The sequence below is a fragment of the Salmo salar genome, chromosome 05 (assembly GCF_965601325.2).
Source record: "Salmo salar chromosome 05, fSalSal1, whole genome shotgun sequence".
In the NCBI taxonomy this organism is placed as follows: domain Eukaryota; kingdom Metazoa; phylum Chordata; class Actinopteri; order Salmoniformes; family Salmonidae; genus Salmo; species Salmo salar.
The window spans coordinates 63,523,600-63,538,724 of NC_138295.1; the positions used below are offsets into that span (position 1 = coordinate 63,523,600).

At 44.0% G+C, this 15,125-nt stretch overlaps 1 protein-coding gene across 2 annotated transcripts in view; it reads right to left on the reverse strand.

Moving 5' to 3' along the window:
• LOC106605428 (ubiquitin carboxyl-terminal hydrolase MINDY-3) overlaps window positions 1-15,085 on the reverse strand; it is a 44,186-nt gene extending 29,101 nt beyond the window's left edge. Inside the window, exons 1-10 of one of the 2 annotated variants that reach the window (XM_014201075.3) lie at window positions 14,181-15,074; window positions 13,962-14,041; window positions 13,549-13,609; window positions 12,411-12,596; window positions 12,129-12,180; window positions 11,495-11,609; window positions 11,332-11,405; window positions 11,161-11,240; window positions 10,546-10,616; window positions 9,931-10,011 (exon numbers count right to left, since the gene is read on the reverse strand). In XM_014201075.3, the coding sequence (XP_014056550.2) occupies window positions 9,931-10,011; window positions 10,546-10,616; window positions 11,161-11,240; window positions 11,332-11,405; window positions 11,495-11,609; window positions 12,129-12,180; window positions 12,411-12,596; window positions 13,549-13,609; window positions 13,962-14,041; window positions 14,181-14,274 (894 nt within the window). In that variant the 5' untranslated portion in view covers window positions 14,275-15,074. Of the gene's footprint in view, window positions 1-9,930; window positions 10,012-10,545; window positions 10,617-11,160; window positions 11,241-11,331; window positions 11,406-11,494; window positions 11,610-12,128; window positions 12,181-12,410; window positions 12,597-13,548; window positions 13,610-13,961; window positions 14,042-14,180 lie in introns of both variants that reach the window. The other variant, XM_082975369.1, reaches the window with a different exon arrangement.
• Window positions 15,086-15,125: the final 40 nt, after the last annotated feature.

Genomic DNA, 15,125 nt, shown 5'->3' on the forward strand with positions numbered 1-15,125 from the left:
AGACATGTGCAGAATGTTGTTTTGAATGCATTTTATTGAAGGGAAACAACAGTCGTGAACTTTTTTGGCAACAGTGATATATTCTTATAGTGTACAATGAGGAATTCAACTACAAAATACTAGGCTTCTCCCATTGTTTAACCATTGCCCACATCCACAAGGTGTATAAAGAACAATACAAATAAAATACAAAACAAAAAATGTGAAGAACATAAAATTCATCAACTCTAAATTAGCACACATGCAAGTGTGTGTGCATGGACTTTGCAGATGTATCTCACACATGTGCAGCACATAGTATTTGTTTTACAGTCCTTCTTTGGGGGGGGCAGAATCTCCTCCTCTTGCCTGCCCCAGCCTCAGGTGGATCAGGACAAGATTCAGCCCCCTGAACAGCTTTCACATGCGCTGCAGAGGCTGCTGTGCAGGGGAGGCACTCCCTTTAAATGTGTGGGGTTACAAATGCCTTTCCCAGCTGCTCCAGGAACACCCTCTTGTTCCGCTTATCAGGCATCCAGGTAGGGTTGATCTTGTTCCATATCACGAAGGCATTGTATTAGGACACATCAATGATGTTATGGAAGATGACCAGGGGCCAGCGGGCAGTCATCCTGCAGCTGTAAGTACTATCACCTTGTCCAGGTTGTCCACGCCTCCTTTGTTGTGGTTGTAGTCCAGGATGATGGCTGGCTTCCTGTCCTCACGATCACTGATCTCAGCCATTTTGTGCAGTGTGCTCAGGAGGACCACATTCTTGTTCCTCTTTGGGAGGTAAGAAACTAGAGTGGTGGCGAAGGCAATCTTTGAAGAGAAGGCCTCCCTCCTTTTTGCGAGGAGTGCAGGGGGTGCTCAGGCGTGTTCTTTCTAACTGTGCCAACCATGGTGATCTTCCTCTTCAGAAGCTGCTGGCTGAGTTCAATCAGTAACACACTTAATCTCAATTTATCATTGTGTGCGTCTTTGTGGTTTGTAAATTATAACTGCCGGGTCAGAAATGACCGTAATATAATCTTTGTACCCTGGGGGTGTACAGCTTTCATGGAAATATGAACAAAGGCGATGTTTCACTTTTTGTAATGTTGGGGGTCACTCTAGGAAAAGGGTTTTCTGCTGTTTTTGATTTTTGACCCTTAAGACAACACAAGGTTTAAGTATCTTTTGGCAATTACAATTACTTTTGATAGGTAAGTATATGTAAAACCAAATACTTTCAGACTTTTACTCAATAAGTATTTTACTGGGTGACTCACTTTTACTTGAGTCATCTTTACTTTTACTCAAGTATGACAATTGGGTACTTTTTCCAACACTGCATAAAACACATATCATTGTGTCAAGGTTAATTTATGATCACTATGTTTGTACAAGATGACTTGGTGTTATACCCTGGGTTGTCCTCAACAGAATGAGCCTGTTTGTTGTGAAGAGAATTTGATGCGCACCACGCATCTGAATGCACACGACTCAATTCTGAGAACCAAAATTACGATCTGCTTCTCTGAATTGCCTTGTGAAAGCCTAACACAAATATCTTATTTTATAATTTAGCTTGTCATGTTGGCTATAGAAGTTTTCAAATTATGCTCACCTGACCCAGATTTATAATGGACTATCAGTAATTGGGTAAAGGCGGGGATGCTGGGCTGTGTTCAAAACAACTACAAGTGTGCTTGCTCTAGTTCTTCATCGGCACAGCTATGAGAGCTTAAAATAAATAAAAAACACAAAAAAAAGACTTCTTTGAGTCATAATGTGCATTGAAATTACTTAGGAACTGTGCACACTTTGGAGAGGTATGGATGTTGTCTCAAAGTTTCCAAATACACAAAATATTCTCTCCACAATCTCTCTCCTCCCCTGCCTTTCTTCCTTCTCCCTCTAGTCTCATCCCCTCTCCTCTCCCTCCTTCTCTGTGGTGACAGAAGGCCTCAGATCCCATTACAGGCCATTATAGAGAGCCTGTAATGGGATGAAGAGAGGTGGATGGTGGGGGGGGGGGGGGGGGGGAAGGTAAAAAGAGGGAGGGTGGTGGAGAGTTAGATCAGATAAAAACACTAATGCTATGAGGCAGTCACACACTAATGGTCTAAAAGCCACACTAACAATGACGGGACATCACACACACTAGATAAAGACACAGGGGAACCCTAGAACAGGCATCACAAGATGCATGGTTTGAGGTCAGCTCCAGAGCTCTCTCAACACTAACACACTGAAAGCTGTTGTGTCGTCGTCGTCGTCATCACACACACACTACATTAACTAGTTACAACTGTAATGACACGATATGCACGCGTGCGTGTGTGAGAAAGAGAGAGAACGTGTGTCTGACGGGGCAGACAGCTCCTCTCCCTAATCAGCGTAGCGTCAGCTGCATGAGCTCAGTGTGTGTTGAGGATGGAGGAGAACCCAAACCGGATGCCATATCCTACATATCTTTGCTTACCATAATAATATGCATAACCTGCTTGATTGCTTACACAAAAGTTAAAATGGTTTGAAGTACAAGGGGTAAAAAATATTTTTGGTTTAAAATTTAACTCCTTTTTCGTGATATTCAAATTGGTAGTTACGATCTTGTCGCATCGCTGCAACTCCCCAACAGGCTCGGGAGAGGCGAAGCTCGAATCATGCGTCCTCTGAAACAAGTCACGCTGCGTCTTAACACCTGCTTGCTTAACCCGGAAGCCAGCCGCACAAATGTGTCGGAGGAAACACTGTTCAACTGACGACTAAAGTCAGCTTGCAGGCGACCGGCCTGCCTCAAGGAGTCGCTAGAACACGATGAGCCCTGGAAAGCCCCACGGCCAAACCCTCCCTTAACGACACTGGGCCAATTGTGCGCCGCCATACGGGACTCCCGGTCACGGTACAAGTGTTTTTATACAACCCTGTGACCCAGATCACACAGAATTCTCAGAGGCCTCAACATGTGACAATCCAAACTTGAAATAGCTCTAGCTCCTGAATATCACTCTCTGTACCAAAAATCAGCAGATGCCTCACTGTTCAATTGAAAGTCGAATGAGATTCATATCACCCAACGTCTGTAATGATGCATGTATACGTCATTCAGAAAAACTATATACTGTAGCCTTGAGACAGAAGAATAAATTGGCCTTTTGTGCCATTTGTTTCTTAGCCATTAGGGTTTTTTAGCCACTGGTTTTGACATACTGTAGATGTAAATGCCATGCTATTAATTTTGTACTATGCTCTTGCATCTAAGTAACTTGCCCTCACATCTTGCATATTGAATGTAAATTCATATACTGAAATGTTTTACTTCGACCACACCATGGCCTTGAGTCTCCTCTCTCTCCAGCCAAGTGAACAATCATAAATGAGGGGTCCACAGAGTGTCCACGGTCTCCAGCGGGACAAACGGATCCAGATGGGAACTCCGGGATCACATTCCCAAAAGGAAAACAACCACCTGAGGGCACACACACATCTATGACCATTAACGCTAATCAGGATCAGGTTCCCCCTCTCTCAGGAGTGTGTGTGTACTATGTCACCAGTGCCTTGGGAGCCATGGTGGTTATTGGAAGTCATCACAGTGAAATCATGAGGACCATGACTCTGGGTCATCTAGTTTGCCTCGACATGTGTACCAGTCCCCTAGCAGGCAGACACTACCCAGTACCCTGCTTTTTCCCAGGGGACATGGAACAACTGCTCTAATCTAAAATGATAGTTCACTCCAACATCAAGATGTTTCCAACCCTCAAGACATAAGCGGAGTCGAAGCACAATACACAACATCTTCACAGATGATATGGGACTTGGACTCATCTCAATAAGACCCCTTTAAAAGGCCTGGAAACTGCTGACAAACTTCTGCTTTTGGAGTTAACGATCACTTTACACAATAATTGTATTATCCATTTCCTCGAAAATCCATTGGGTGTGGTGTTATGAGGTAAACGCTAGCTGTAACATTCTGTTTTCCTCTGATGCCATATCCTGTACCAGAGAGAATCAATTCCCTCCGGCCTTAAGCTGATTGCTGGCTTTGATACGCAGGTATAGCAGTATATAGTTACACACACGATCCACAGCCAACAGAATCCAGTGCCTGTATACATATGCAGAAGGATCTTAGAATGATAAATTCTTCCAAGAATAATCTCTTACTAAAATAGTGTTCCAAATTGTTAAAAAAAAAGTAATTTTACTTAAAGATAGAATGTGCAGTAGGGGGGAAACAGTGCCACCCCACCACCATTGTTATAGGTCGTTATCAATAAAACGTCACAATACGGTGCAGAATGTTCGATTTGCCTGCTAGAGGGCAAGGAGACCCCGAACTCCACTTACACCATTGACAACTATGTGCTGTTTTCAAGGGATTGTTAAATAAAATGATAATTATTTGGCTGTAACAATCACCTCTTGAAGAACATAGAACTCCAAATTTCAGATTTTTCCATACAAAACAATTGCTCACATTTAGCTCAGCTCTTTCATCAGTTATATAGCAAGTAACTGCATGCTTTTCATGGGCAGTAAACATGATTATGTCATACATGAGGGTAGCCTCAATCTCTCAATATTGGCCACCATTAATTTGATATTTGAGTGATAAAATAAACTATACCTGACAAGTATTTTAAGTTTATGATAATTTTCCCATCCTTTGTGCCTGTCTGTCAAGCAGCAGAAGGAAGCATTTGCCAATGTACTGTTAGCTGATATTTTCTACTCTGCAAGCTACCAGTAGAAACTTTGTACAGTTGGCTAAACAGTGGTAAGTAGACCTAATGTACTTTTTTTTATCCAACCAACGTAGACCTACTTAGTGAAGTTAGCTAACATCCCCTTTTCAACTTTGTTTAAGTGTTTGAAAGTTAGAGGAATAAATATCATACCCCCCCCCCCCAAAAAAAATGCTAACCTCCCATTACTTATTGTAAAGGGGAGAGCTTAGCATGTCTTGGGGGGGGATGATATTTGTGCGTCTAACTTTTTCACGATTCATTCAGGACTATCCGTAAAAATGGTAGCATGTTTAGAAACATACATTATTTACCATTAGTTTCTATTAGGCACAAAATTATCTGAAACCACCAAAACAAACAGCAAAAGCATTCAGCAACTGTGTAGAGTCACAAGTTTGATGTAAACATTGCGTGCTAGGAATATGGGACCAAATACTAAACTGTGACTACTTCAATACACATACAGTACCAGTCAAAAGTTTGAACACCTACTCATTCCATGGTTTTTATTTTTATATTGTAGAATAATAGTGAAGACAAACTATGAAATAACACATGTGGAATCATGTAGTAACCAAAAAAAGTGTTAAGTCAAAATACACTGCTTAAAAAAATAAAGGGAACACTAAAATAACACATCCTAGATCTGAATGAATGAAATAATCTTAAATACTTTTTTCTTTACATAGTTGAATGTGCTGACAACAAAAATCACAAAAATAATCAATGGAAATCCAATTTATCAACCCAAGGAGGTCTGGATTTGGAGTCACACTCAAAATTAAAGTGGAAAACCACACTACAGGCTGATCCAACTTTGATGTAATGTCCTTAAAACAAGTCAAAATGAGGCTCAGTAGTGTGTGTGGCCTCCACGTGCCTGTATGAACCCCCTACAACACCTGGGCATGCTCCTGATGAGGTGGCGGATGGTCTCCTGAGGGATCTCCTCCCAGACCTGGACTAAAGCATCCGCCAACTCCTGGACAGTCTGTGGTGCAACGTGGCGTTGGTGGATGGAGTGAGACATGATGTCCCAGATGTGCTCAATTGGATTCAGGTCTGGGGAACGGGCGGGCCAGTCCATAGCATCAATGCCTTCCTCTTGCAGGAACTGCTGACACACTCCAGCCACATGAGGTCTAGCATTGTCTTGCATTAGGAGGAACCCAGGGCCAACCGCACCAGCATATGGTCTCACAAGGGGTCTGAGGATCTCATCTCGGTACCTAATGGCAGTCAGGCTACCTCTGGCGAGCACATGGAGGGCTGTGCGGCACCCAGAAGAAATGCCACCCCACACCATGACTGACCCACCGCCAAACCGATCATGCTGGAGGATGTTGCAGGCAGCAGAACGTTCTCCACGGCGTCCCAAGACTCTGTCACGTCTGTCACGTGCTCAGTGTGAACCTGCTTTCATCTGTGAAGAGCACAGGGCGCCAGTGGCGAATTTGCCAATCTTGGTGTTCGCTGGCAAATGCCAAACGTCCTGCACGGTGTTGGGCTGTAAGCACAACCCCCACCTGTGGATGTCAGGCCCTCATACCACCCTCATGGAGTCTGTTTCTGACCGTTTGAGCAGACACATGCACATTTGTGGCCTGCTGGAGGTCATTTTGCAGGGCTCTGGCAGTGCTCCTCCTGCTCCTCCTTGCACAAAGGCGGAGGTAGCGGTCCTGCTGCTGGGTTGTTGCCCTCCTACGGCCTCCTCCACGTCTCCTGATGTACTGGCCTGTCTCCTGGTAGCGCCTCCATGCTCTGGACACTACGCTGACAGACACAGCAAACCTTCTTGCCACAGCTCGCATTGATGTGCCATCCTGGATGAGCTGCACTACCTGAGCCACTTGTGTGGGTTGTAGACTCCGTCTCATGCTACCACTAGAGTGAAAGCACCACCAGCATTCAAAAGTGACCAAAACATCAGCCAGAAAGCATAGGAACTGAGAAGTGGTCTGTGGTCACCACCTGCAGAACCACTCCTGTATTGGGAGTGTCTTGCTAATTGCCTATAATTTCCACCTGTTGTCTATTCCATTTGCACACTATTCCATTTGATTTCACAGAAGTGTGATTGACTTGGAGTTACATTGTGTTGTTTAAGTGTTCCCTTTATTTTTTTGAGCAGTGTATATTTTATATGAGATTCTTCAAAGTAGCCACCCTTTGCCTTGATGACCACTCGGGGAGCTCCCGACGAGTGGCGCAGCGGTCTAAGGCACTGCATCGCCGTGCTAGAAGCGTCACTATAGACCCTGGTTCGATTCCAGGCTATATCCCAACCACAATTGGCCCAACGTCATCTGGGTTAGGGTTTGGCTGAGGTAGGCCAACATTGTAAATAAGAATTTGTTCATAACTGACTTGCCTAGTTAAATAAAAAGGTTAAATAAACAGGTGTGCCTTGTTAAAAGTTAATTTGTGGAATTTCTTTCCTTCTTAATGCGTTTGAGCCAATCAGTTGTGTTGTGACAAGGTAAAGTTGGTAGCCCTATTTGGTAAAAGACCAAGTCCATTATATGGCAAGTACAGCTCAAATAAGCAAAGAAACGACAGTCCATCATTACTTTAAGACATGAAGGTCAGTCTCAAAAACCATCAAGCACTGATGAAGAAACTGGCTCATGAGGACCGCCACTGGAAAGGAAGACCCAGAGTAACCTCTGCTGCAGAGGATAAGTTCATTAGAGTTACCAGTCTCATAAATTCCAGCCCAAATAAACACTTCAGAGTTCAAGTAACAGACACATCTCAATCAACTGTTCAGAGGAGACAGCGTGAATCAGGCCTTCACGGTCGCATCGCTGCAAAGAAACCACTACTAAAGGACACCAATGAGAAGAGACTTGCTTGGGCCAAGAAACACAAGCAATAAACATTAGACCGGTAGAAATCTGTCCTTTGGGCTGATGAGTCCAAATTTGAGATTTTTGGTTCCAACTGCCTTGTCTTTGTGAGACACAGAGTAGGTGAACAGATGATCTCTGCATGTGTAGTTCCCACCGCGAAGCACGGAGGAGTAGTGATGGTGCTTTGCTCGTGACACTGTCTGATTTATTTAGAAATAAAGCGATACGCCATCCCATCTGGTGTGCGCTTAGTGGGACCATCATTTGTTTTTCAACAGGTAAATGACCCAACACACCCCCAGGCCGTGTAAGGGCTATTTTGACCAAGATGGAGAGTGGTGAGGTGCTGAATCAGATGACCTGGCCCCCACAATCACCCAACCTGAACCCAATTGAGTTTGTTTGGGATGAGTTGGACTGCAGAGTGAAAGGAAAAACAGCCAACAAGTGCTCAGCATATGTGGGAACTCCTTCAAGACTGTTGGAAAAGCATTCCAGGTGAAGCCAGGTGAGAGAACACCGAGTGCGCAAAGCTGTCAAGGCAAAGGATGACTACTTTGAAGAATCTCAAATATATTTTGATTTGTTTAACACTTTTTTGGTTACTATATGATTCCATGTGTTATTTCATAGTTTTGATGTCTTCACTATTATTCTACAATGCAGAAAATAGTAAAAATAAAGAAAAACCCAAACTTTTGACTGGTACTGTAAGTGAATGTGGCAATACTTTTGGTCCCCTAAAATGGTGGGGTACAAACAGTGCTGTAATTTCTGAACAGTTCACCCGAAAATACTCTCAAATGTAAGCAGACAGTGTGCACTTTAACCTCAGTCGTATCATTTCAAATCCAAAGTGCTGGAATAAAAAGAACCAAAACAAAAGAAATGTGTCACTGTCCCAATACTTTGAGCTCACTGTATATGGCTAGTTAACAAACTAACTTTCAGGGGATAAACTAGATGGCTATATCCGAATAGTTTCATTTGCTTGCCATCTATTATAGTGGTGATTACAGTAGTGTGACTGACGACTTTACCATGACGAGGACTTGCCAATGTCAAGCTCTTTCCAAAAGCCTAAATCTCTGATGAAGCAAGCTAAATGACACGTCTGCTTAGCTAGCCAGCTACATGCCAAATGGATAGGTTACCCTGAAGTACATGATCAATTGATGTTTACGGAAAGCATGCAGTAAAACTATCAGAGCTAAATGTGTAATAATCTGAACTGTGTAGTTCTGACTATGCTCTTCAAGGAGGTGATGATATTAAAACCTTGTCTTGCTAATTGCCTATAATTTCCACCTGTTGTCTATTCCATTTGCACAACAGCATGTGAAATTTATTGTCAATCAGTGTTGCTTCCTAAGTGGACAGTTTGATTTCACAGAAGTGTGATTGACTTGGAGTTACATTGTGTTGTTTAAGTGTTCCCTTTATTTTTTTTTTGCAGTGTAGTTATATTGACTACGTCCGTCCGAGCTCGCTCATTAATGTCTTAATCGAAATTACGGATTGCCTCTTATCCGCTTGTCGTCCCCTTATGTCATAGTTTATATGCCTTGTAAATGAAGTTGAATGAACTGTTTCGCTGCCAGACAAGGCTCCACTGATAGCCAGTTGTATCAGTGGTAAGATGTTGGGACTGCTGTTGAGACAGCTTTATGTAGGCACTAACAGTTTGTGGGCACCGTTAGTGCAATTCATGTATTTGTTTAGTGTAGTGGCTATGATGGCATACATCCCACTTGTTTCTGCCCCACCAAGATTTACATGTTAATTAAAATCGCCACTGCATATTGTGCACTGCTATCGCGCGTGCACCAACAACTGAGGGGGGAAAAAAAACGGTGTTTTTGTTGTTGTAATATTGCAAACAGACGGGGAAGTTTCACCATTAAGGAGTCCAGCTTTATTAAGAGTCCATTTGTAACAATTAATAAATGTTGTGAACATGCTGTCATTTCTCAACCCCCACATCAGCTGTGTTACACGAACACTGTTTCGCCCAAAACACTGGTGTGTGTGTGTGTTTTGTGCTGCTTGGCATGTCAGATATTTTACAAGCTGATTTTCCCAGTTGCAGCTGACCACAAGGTTTCAAGACAACGCCAAAAAACCAGCAGAAAATAGCCATATAAGACCATACTACTGCCGTCCTATCTTTTCTAATACCGCCTCTCACTCTTCCCGTCTCTCTCTCTCTCTGATGTGAACTGTGCAGTATTAAATCTGTAAAAGCACACATTCCTGTTTCTGCTTTTTCTGACCTACTGCTGGAAGAGAGACTGGCTTATATTACACACAGACACACAGGGCCCAGGTTGAGTGTGTTTTTGTGTGATTCTTACCTTGGCGAAGAACACTGAGAGATGAGTCTCACTGCCAAGGATCCATATAGGGAACTTAGGAGACTTCAGGAACGCACCCACCTGAAACACACATACAAACCAAAACTAGAGCAAAGCAGTTCTGATTCATATTCCAGACTGACTTAACTGTCTGATCCCAGACCAAGTTATCCTTTATTCTGTAAAACTTTCTGATGCCATTTCAACTAACAGAAGGAATGATCAGGGAATACAATCTGATGTTGTAATAGAATATGTACAGTAATAGAGAAGACTGTCATATTGTTGCTAATACAATGGTTGTTCAATGAGCAGGTTTATAGCATGAACATACCAATGTAGCCAGGTCTAACTCGTCTACCCAGACTTACTCAGCTATTCTACTAATCTACTGTAGTTCCTAATATACTATAGTCAGTCACAGACAATAAGTGGCAGTATGTGTGAGAGAGGGAGTGTGTATGACAATGTGTTTATTTGTGGTGCTGGTTCTCTCACAGAATGTTTGAATCTCTCCCCCCGCAATCATTCGTGACTAGTGAACAAGAACAAACTCACCACTATGCTTTGGACATAACAAGCCTGAAGGAATGTTGTCTGTGTGTGTTTTCGTACCTTGCAGTAACGTAGTGACTCCATGAGAGTGAGGAAGCCCACTGATGCCTGGTTGTGGATACCATGGAGCTCTGAGGGAGGGAGGGAAAGAGAGAGGAGACGAAACGAGAGAAAGAGGCCTAGCTTAGACCAAAAAAAACTCTTAAATGAAACAGCTTCTTTGGTCTTTCTGTGTGTATGTTGACCCAGTGAAAGTGTGACTGATCACTGCCATCTAGTGTTCAGCTGTGGGATCACAGTCACCAGGAAACTGGACGTCTTCGAAACACCTTTAGTAAACTGAGCAATAAATAGTCGCCTAACGCTCATTGAAGAAAAGTTTCAAATTAAAATCACGCTGACAGAAAATGAGGCTTATTGCACAACACCTTTCACTAAGATAATGTAATCCGCTGTGTGTGTGTGTGTGTGTGTGTGTGTGTGTGTGTGTCCCGTTTGGGAGAGCATGGCGCTTGCAATGCCAGGGTTGTGGGTTCGATTCCCACAGGGGACCAGTATGAAAATAAAGTATAAAAATGTATGCACTCAATACTGTAAATCGCTCTGGATTAGATCGTCTGCTAAATGACAAAACGTTTTTTTTTAAATGTGTCAGCGTGTGTGTGGAGTACTTACTCATGCCAGAGCACTCCCTGTCTCCGTCCCACACATTAGAGACAGCATGGCCCGTCACTAACAGGTTAACCAGACTCTGACTGCAGAGAGAAAGAAAAGTAATGGCTTAAGCTTTTTAGAACATCACTTAGCTCAAGTCGTCAAAAGAAAGTGAGGGATCAGGGGTCATACCTGCCGTGGCCATAGACTGGATCTACGAGAGGCTCTGTAGTATCTTCAATCTCATTCCTGATGTTAACGATCCCCTGTAGCAATAGAAAGAGAAAAGTGGTTACATGCATGCACACAGAGTGCAGAGTAACACGCATGCATACAAACACACGCAGAGCCTTACCTTGGTGAGGATGACAGAGTAGAGAAAGAGCAGGACTCCACAGCGCCCTTTCCAGGTTTCGTAGAGAGACACCACCTCCTCTCTAAGCTCCGATAATGACTTCACAATACGCTTCCTGTAGAGATTAGAGGTCAAAGGTCAGGGGCTAGAAGTCAGCGAGAGCACCTCTAATGACATTGCACTCATTTGGGGGGGGAGATTCAGGTTAATCTAGGTATAATAACCATAAAACTACTGAACAGTTACTGAAACGTTAATGTATAGCAGTCATTTACCGTCACACTGCTATGACTGTGCAGTAGTTCATGCTGACAGTGCAGTAGTTCATGCTGACAGTGTTGTATTATTACGCAATGGGCCAGATGGCAATCTGATGCTCCTCTGGCAGAAAATCAAAGATTGTGTGTGTGTGTGTGTGTGTCTCCTTAAGGAATCAGTGAGGAGTGTGTGTGCCGAGTCAGCAGGTTGTAAATCATTATCGAGAAACTCCAGTCACACACACAGGTTTAGCCAATCCCAGACAGACAGAGACACACACACTAGCGTTCCTGATTTTCCTGCAATGCAGTGTTCCTTTCATCTCCACGGAAGTCATGGCCAATAGAGAGACGAGTCAGTCAGTAGAGTTACTTACTGGAGGATGCTGTGAAACCGCTCAAAGCCAAGATCCTCATCAGCCAAAGCAGCTACACACAATAGACACACAGAGATGCAAACACACACACGTTCTAGTGAAACAACTTAGGTAACGTTGACAGAACACAACACGTCATTATTCTAGATTAACAGTGACTGCAATACTACTCACTATGTGGTCTACCCACTATCATATGCGATGATTAATACCATCCCACTACAGCAATGCAGTTATTCATATTAGATGGGTATTAGTGGATTGATGAGTAGTGGGACTCACTGGGGTGCTGGTCTTGTGGGGTCTGGCTGGTCTCTGGTCCCCCTGTGAGGGGTGTATGAGTGGTAGTGTGGGGGCACTGTCCTTTGGCCCAGGTCACCAGGGAGTAGAAGGTAGTGGAGGAAGTAGAGCAGGCTTGTTCCAGGATCTCAGCCAGAGTAGAACACAGGGCCGCTTTCTGCTCCTCCTCTACAAGGAACACATACAACCAGAATAATTAATTGCCAAGGTGCTGTCTGAAGATATAGGCTACGATTCCATATATATGCACCTATGGAACGGTCGTTAAGACACTAACAGCTTACAGACGGTAGGCAATTAAGGTCACAGTTATGAACACTTAGGATACTAAAGAGACTTTTCTACTGACTCTGAAAATCACCAAAAGAAAGATGCCCAGGGTCCCTGCTCATCTGCGTGAACGTGCCTCAGGCATGCTGCAAGGAGGCATGAGGACCGCAGATGTGGCCAGGGCAATAAATTGAAATGTCTGTACTGTGAGACGCCTAAGACAGGAGGGACAGCTGATCATCCTCGCAGTGGCAGACCATGTGTAACAACACCTGCACAGGATCGGTACATCCAAACATCACACCTGCAGGACAGGTACAGGATGATCCCCCCTTTGTTCAGGGACACATTACTATTATTATTCCATTTCAGTTAGTCACATGTCTGTGGAACTTGTTCAGTTTATGTGTCAGTTGTTGAATCTTATGTTCATACAAATATTTACACATGTTAAGTTTGCTGAAAATAAATGCAGTTGACAGTGAGGACGTTTATTTTTTTGCTGAGTTTATATATAAACCCAGTTATGATGCGTCTCCATTTGGAGCGCTCTCTGTTTAACAGGGTCAGCTTGGGGTCAGAAGTTAGGGTTACCTCCAGTTACAACTTTTTCAGTTAAACAGGGTCAGGGCTAGGTTTCCCAAACTCAGTCCTTGGTACCCCAAGGGGTGCATGTTCTGTTTTTTTTCCCGAAACACTACACAGCCGATTCAAATAATCAACTAATCATCAAGCTTTAATCATTTGAATCAGCTGTGTAGTGTCAGACCAAAAAACAAAATGTACACCCCTTGGGGTCCCGAGGACTGAGTTCGGGAAACGCTGGGTTAGGGATAGAGGTCAGGGTTACCTGTGATGTGTCTCCAGTTAGAACTCTCTCTGTTAAACAAGATGTTCTTCAGAAGGAAGGCCTGCAGGAAACACACAATCAGGAAATATTCTACAAGCTGTAACCCATTTCTATAAGATCAAAAACAACCTGCCATCCTCATCAACCTTATCCACTCTGTCTAAGAACAGATGTTTACAAAAACACTCTCTGAAAGCACCATATAGTACTATCATAAACAGTAGTAGAGAAGGCTTCTCAGCTGAGTGCCTGTCAGGTGACTTCCGGAAAGTGCTATCTAAGATGTGTGCCTGTCCTGATATCATCATTCTGGTAACAGACACCAACACCCTCTACCTGCTCATAGGCTGGGCCACCTAACTCATGTTTGTGTGTAAGGTTATGCACTGTCTGGTCTGGGGACCGGTCCATACCTGTACAGGAGCAATGACAGCACAGGGTCCTCCTTCAAACTGCTCCAGTGCTGTGTGTTCTGTCTCACTGAAGACCAACCCTGAAACACAGGAATCACATCAGAGCCACTTATTTTTCCCCACCACTACCTGCTTCAACACTGACAATGTCTAGGATTGTGTTCAGGTTAGAGGGGGGTGCGCCAGAATGGCGCGAAGCATAGGTGAGAGGTAGCTTACCTTGGGTCCATCTCCGGAAGAGTGAAGCAGACACCCCGTTGCTGCCTGGTCTTTTCCAAACTAGGTCCACAACCTCTTTATTTAACTCCCCCATCCCTCTATAACACTGGTCCAACAGCCCTGGCAAACGGTTAGCTGGCTAGCTAACTACAATCAAATACAGAGCTGTCACTGCGCACAGCCACGGTCCCGTTCGGGTTGGAGTAGGATAGCTAACCTTAGCTAGCGTTGTGGTTTACTCTTCGACTTTCCAGGAACTGGTGCCTTGCTTCCCTCTGCAAACGGGGCCGGTGGCATCGGCCACAACGAAGTTCCGTGACAGGTCAATCTCCCCGGTCTGACGAGCGGACAGGCGGGGATAGCTAACTAACGTTGATGCGCCTACCTAGCTAATGTTAAGTGGGCGCGTCTGCCCGGCTATCTTTGCGTGGGCCGACTTCTCCAGCAAAGCAGCGGGCGTAAACTAGTTAGCTGCTTGATCAGCTGTCCAGATTGATAACAATAAGTTAGGGAGCGAGACTGTTAGCTAACTGCTCAATTCCCCTTGGTCCAAGTCGTAACGGTACCTTGCTACTAGTAGCCTGCTAACGTTAACTCGATAGTAACAATTTGCTACGTTAGCTAGCTAACGTTAAATGCATCACGTTTTGATGTTCCAAAGAGCGCTGGGGCGGTGGCAGTTTAAATTCAGGTCTGAATGCCGGTAACTTTCGTTTAGTCAAATGTTAGGAGGCAAACGCCTGTAATGGATATCGAAAGTAGTAAAACCTGGAAAAAATATATGCTTGTTGCCGGTATCAAAGACTAGCTAGCAGTATGTCATTAGTGTATTTACAACAGCTGTTTGGAAATGTGTATTGAGTGACGAAAACGCTCGTAGCTGTGGATTGGTCCAAATCCAGAATGTTCTTGAGGTATGGGCTCCAGCTTGGTAGCCCATTGGTG